The sequence below is a fragment of the Cucurbita maxima genome, unplaced genomic scaffold (assembly GCF_002738345.1).
Source record: "Cucurbita maxima cultivar Rimu unplaced genomic scaffold, Cmax_1.0 Cma_Scf00010, whole genome shotgun sequence".
Taxonomy (NCBI): Eukaryota; Viridiplantae; Streptophyta; class Magnoliopsida; order Cucurbitales; family Cucurbitaceae; genus Cucurbita; species Cucurbita maxima.
This window is the reverse complement of record NW_019272026.1, coordinates 3,052,026-3,057,053: the sequence shown is the minus strand read 5'-3', so window position 1 is coordinate 3,057,053 and position 5,028 is coordinate 3,052,026. Positions and strand designations below refer to the sequence as shown.

The following is a 5,028-nucleotide window of genomic DNA, read 5'->3' as shown; positions in this document are numbered from 1 at the left end:
AAAAAAAAAAAAAAAAAAAAAAAAAAAAAAAAAAAAAAAAAAAAAAAAAAAATTGTTGCCTAACTATATGGAAAAATCGATGAACTCAGCTCGACATACACGACAAGTTTAGTTGAATTATAAACCTAATTGAAGTTGGAGGATTAAACAAAATTAGGGTTTGGTTGATGGGTCCCTCCTTGTTTGTCTTGATGTTGATGGATGGTGATGATATCACAACATTAGTAGCATAAAGCAGGGCTGGCTGCAAACTCAAGTACTGCCCTACCTACCTCCCAAATTCTCGCCATGCTTTTAATTTCTTGTCATCTTTTTAATGTAAGTGAAGTCGAAATGTTTTAAATTAGATCGTGTTTAATATAACACATTGTTTGTCAATTACGAGTTTAGATTTATAGTAACTGTTAATCGAATCAAGAGACTGATTAAGTGATTAAATGTTGATTCTTGCGAGAAAAAAAATGGAATGACTGATCAAATTTTGACACAAATGCTATGAACTAATTAGTAACATCATCGTATATCGTCTCCGATTAGAATTAAACCCCATAAAAGTTACTATATCCTCTGTTCAAATGGAAATTAGAGGCTAAGGGGTCATTCTCTCCGCTCATAACAATCAAAATCTAACCCACAGGAAATTTGCGTGTTGAGATTCATACAGAAACGTATACTCTTAATTTGAAAGAAAAGATTCGAAAACATATTTATTCTAACTCAAAAGGAGAAATGCATTGGAATACGACATGTTCTGCATTTACATATAATAATGTTTATCTCTTCCCAATCACACGTTTATCATACAATAAGAGTGCGAGGAATTGAACCAAATTGATTCTGTTCGAGTTGGCTTATCATAAAATAATTGACATAGCTGGATCACAACTGAGATGCAATCATCATATTCTCTAGACGTGAACGTGTGCAAGAATCTACGTGTATATATTTAATTAATTTAGTAAAATAATAAATGGATTAAAGAAAAATATATTAAAATATATTTAGGATGTTAATGATGATTATAGATGATTGTGTGGATGACAGTAAAAAAGGTTAAGGAATAAAGCCGGCAAAAAATCTTAATTATTGATACCCTAAAATCTCTATGATTCTCATAAAAATCCATTAAGGTTTGCAAAATCAACCTTTTGGAATCAAATATAATATTTGTTTCAATTAATTAGTAATATTATTATTCATATGCCTTCAATCTTTAAATGCAAATTATTATAAATAAAAATAATCCGTTTGTCTAAATGTTTTTTTACCTCATGACGAGTCAGACTTTTTTTTCAATGCACGTCAGATTAATTCTCGTACTCAAGAAACTGTCAATTCATGTGATGAAGATATCTCGAGGAAGTACGTGGGTCGATCAGCTTCATGAAAGTCTATGTTCCCTTAAAAACAAAGTCATTCATCCGACTTTTCTTCGTCTTATTCCTTCAAAAAACGACGTCTCTCATCACATTAGAAATTTACCTAAACCGGTCAGTAAATAGGTCTTTGTGTAGATTCCAAGTATTGCTTTTTTGAGCTAATAGATAAGGAGGAATATTTGACTTATTCTTTAGATTATGATTCACTTGTATCGTCTTTTCACGACAAACTTGAGAAATTTCCAATTCTTCTGATGCTTTCACATTATTGCACGTTCTTGATTTTGATCAACGATCTTCGTTACCGTATATTTTAATATTTATATTCCAAGGATATTTTTGTAATTCTCTCCTCATACATTTTGAAATTTTCTCCTCAAATTCATTATTGATTAAAATTATTTTAAAATTAAAAAAAAAAATCATGGGCTACGTTTGCAGTAGTTTGGGCCCGGCCCACTAACTAAAAGCCCATGTTCAAAGTTGACCTTATTATAGAAATAAGCTCATTAAAAAAAAAAAAAAAAGTTTTATAATTTATTATTATTATTATTAAATGTAATACATTTAATTTATTTTAAGTAGAAATTAAAATAACTAGAAAATTTTCTGTCCCGGAGAGAGCAAGTGTTTAGGGTCAAACAAGGCCTTCCTCTGCTGGAAAACAGGCCATTTCCGACCAAAATGGTCAATCCATTCCTTTTGACTTTCAAAATGTGGAAGATACAGCTTAGCTCCAATTCCAGCTTCAGCACAGAACTTCAATATGTCTCTATTATGTTCCTCAAACGTTTGCCAATTATTGAATCCGCTCGAGAAAAGAAACCCGGCCATGTAGAACACGTCCTCGTCGGGTATCACGGCGGAAGTCTTCTCATCCCATCTGTAAAACAATCGTGCTTTGTCTAGCTTTTATCGTAACGTTTTGTTAAGAATATGAATGAATTGATTAAACTTACTTGTTTTTGAAGATCGGGTAGAAGAGGAGTACGCCTGTAGTGAGTTTACGCTTTTGAATAATGCTTCTATAAACACCCCATTCAAATTCGAAAAGTTTCGACTTTGGAATGAAAAGATTTAGCCACGGATGAGGAACGTCCCATAACCCGAGAGATCTTAACGCTAGTTCATCGGTGTGAACTCGATCTAGAAACTCTTCGTACGAAACATCTTTAATGAACTTTAACCCCGCCTCAAATCTCAACCCCGTCAACAATTTCTCGAGGTCCTATACATAAATATGTTATTAAAAAAATTAAAATAATGTGACTGACAATTTTATATTACAAAATGTCAAATTATGACGGCTCGAGTCAAACCTGGTCAACAGAACCAGCTGATTGTTGATCATAGTACTTGACGACTTCAAGGACGTAAACGATGCCGTGTTGAGAGATAAGGGAGGATATCTTGGGCTGGTCGGGTAGAGGGTAGAAGGAGGAATTATCAGGTGCTTTTAATTCTAGCAAAAGCAAACCTTCAAGGTAATTAAGGCCGTTGGATTTCTCTTTTCCATTGTTGGATATCAAAAGTTCTTGATCACTTGTAAATGCAGAGAAGTTGGTGTAAAGCATACGAACCCATTTAGCCTTTAAGAAAGAAAATACAATCTTATTAACCTTAATCCACATTTAAAAAAAAATATAAAAAAAAGGTCGAGAGAGAGAGAGAGTGACCCTCGTGGGCGCCGGGCCAAGGGGGATTCTAGCTCGAGTAATCACACCAAACTGACCCAAACCACCGAGGGCGCCGTAAAAGAGCTCGGGATTGTTGGTAGGAGAGCACGTCAACAACTCTCCTTTTCCTATCGTTCAAACAAAAGAAACTATTAACTATAGTTTAAGATATACTTTCCTTTTAAAATTCAGAGATTCGAACCTCTAAATCTCATAAGGGGTTTGAATAAAAAAAGGCCATTTTTTTTTTAATTAAAAAATATAAGAACACATTTTTCCTATTGCATTAATTGTCTAATTAATGCATAATTTCCAAATAATTATGATAATAAAAGACTGTGTTTTTATTCTCTAAAATTAAAATAATTCAAACTTATTTTTCTAAAATTAAAATAATTCAAATCGAAAATCATTACTCTTTCCATGCATGGCATGGTAAGAAGGCTTATAAGGTAATTAAGGCTTGGTAACGGCATGGTAAGAAAATTTATATGGTAATTATGGTTTGATAATGGTATGGTAAAAAGTTTTATAAGGTAATTAAGGCTCGGTAATAGTATGGTAAGAAAGATTATTAGTCAACCATACTTTTACCTATGAATTTCTTTATTTTATTATTAATTTCTTACAATATTTTTAAAAACCAAATCAAGTCAACATTTTTGTTTTCGAAATTTCACTAAAAATTTATTTAATATTTTTTAAGGAAAAAAAAAACATATTTTAAACAAATATTATATTTATTGGATTTTTCCTTCAAAGGCTTCGTATCAAAATTTTAAAACGTGTCTATTAGGGAGAGAGAGGTATCCACACTCTTATGAGCAACGTTTCGTTAACCTCTCCAACCAACATGGGATCTCACTGTTGGATGATGAAAATTTCACATCTGTTAATTTAGGGAATGATCATAGGTTTATAAATAAAGAATACCATTTGTGGAGAGTCGTGTTCGTCTAACACGTCTGGCTCTGACACCATTTATAACAATAGTTTAAGCTCATGAGTCTACTAGAAAGAAGTATCCCCACCCTTACAAGGACCCATTAGACTTTGTTTAGTTAGGTTCGATCGAAACCGAGATTTCCTTATTAAAAGTGTCAATTAAAAAAAATTCAATTATAAATATTGATAACTTTTATGTTTGAACCTCATGATTTTATTTTTTAAAAAAAATAAATAAAATTGAGAGAAAGAGATACCAGTTACTACGTCAAGTTCAAGAACATTGCTGATCTGAGGCCCAAACCGAAACGTCTGACCACCAACTCCGGCGTTGGACAGCGTCCCTCCGACGGTCAGACGCAAATAATCCGTCAACGACAACGGGCTAAGCCCCTTCGCCATCGTCGCATGCAACACATCGATCCACAGCTGCTCGCCGCCCACGTCAGCATACGGACCCAACGCCGTCGTAGTCGACACCACAATTCTGCCGTCCAAACCGCCGAGCGAGGTCATATTCACCACAATTCCGTTCTCCACCAAGGACTGCCCCTGGACGGAATGCCCATGACCGCGGGCAGCGATATCCATCGGCGTCGGACTTCCATACATGAACTGTATCAGCCCGGCGATGTCGCTGCCGTTCCCCGGAAAGAAAACGCCGTAAGGTTTCTCTTCAATAATCCGGCCATAATCCGTGGAAGCCAATTTAATCGTCTCGGAATCATTTCTAAGCTTCGCCGAGATGGCCTCCGGTAGAGGTAAAGCCACTGCCAAAAACGGCGCGTTTTGGAGGATAAGAACACAATTGAAAATTATGAGCAGAAAATTATTGGGCGCCGCCATTTTCTTTCAGAGTAAGAGATGAAGAAGAAAGCATATAAAACAATTCATATTTATAGAGAGAAAAAATAAACAAACAATTAATTCTATATTTAAAATATATATATATATATATATATATATATATATATATATATATATATATATATATATATATATATATATATATATATATATATATATAT

General features: G+C 33.8%; 1 protein-coding gene across 1 annotated transcript; it reads right to left on the bottom strand.

Annotated features, from left to right (window-relative positions):
- Positions 1–1,935: 1,935 nt before the first annotated feature.
- On the bottom strand, positions 1,936–4,847 carry LOC111485172 (cytokinin dehydrogenase 3-like). The gene is made up of 5 exons (XM_023131926.1): positions 4,258–4,847; positions 3,056–3,183; positions 2,699–2,968; positions 2,339–2,607; positions 1,936–2,262 (listed from the first exon to the last, which is right to left on the bottom strand). Exons 1-5 carry the CDS (start codon positions 4,844–4,846, stop codon positions 1,977–1,979), a joined length of 1,542 nt encoding a protein of 513 aa, XP_022987694.1. The 5' UTR covers position 4,847; the 3' UTR covers positions 1,936–1,976.
- Positions 4,848–5,028: the final 181 nt, after the last annotated feature.

Coding starts and splice junctions, on each gene's coding strand:
- LOC111485172 (XM_023131926.1), bottom strand. CDS start 4,846: ATGGCGGCGCCCAATAATTTTCTGCTCATAATTTTCAATTGTGTTCTT. Junction 3,184..4,257: donor TGAACTTGACGTAGTAACTG/GTATCTCTTTCT, acceptor TTTGAACGATAG/GAAAAGGAGAGTTGTTGACG. Junction 2,263..2,338: donor TACCCGATCTTCAAAAACAA/GTAAGTTTAATC, acceptor ATTGTTTTACAG/ATGGGATGAGAAGACTTCCG.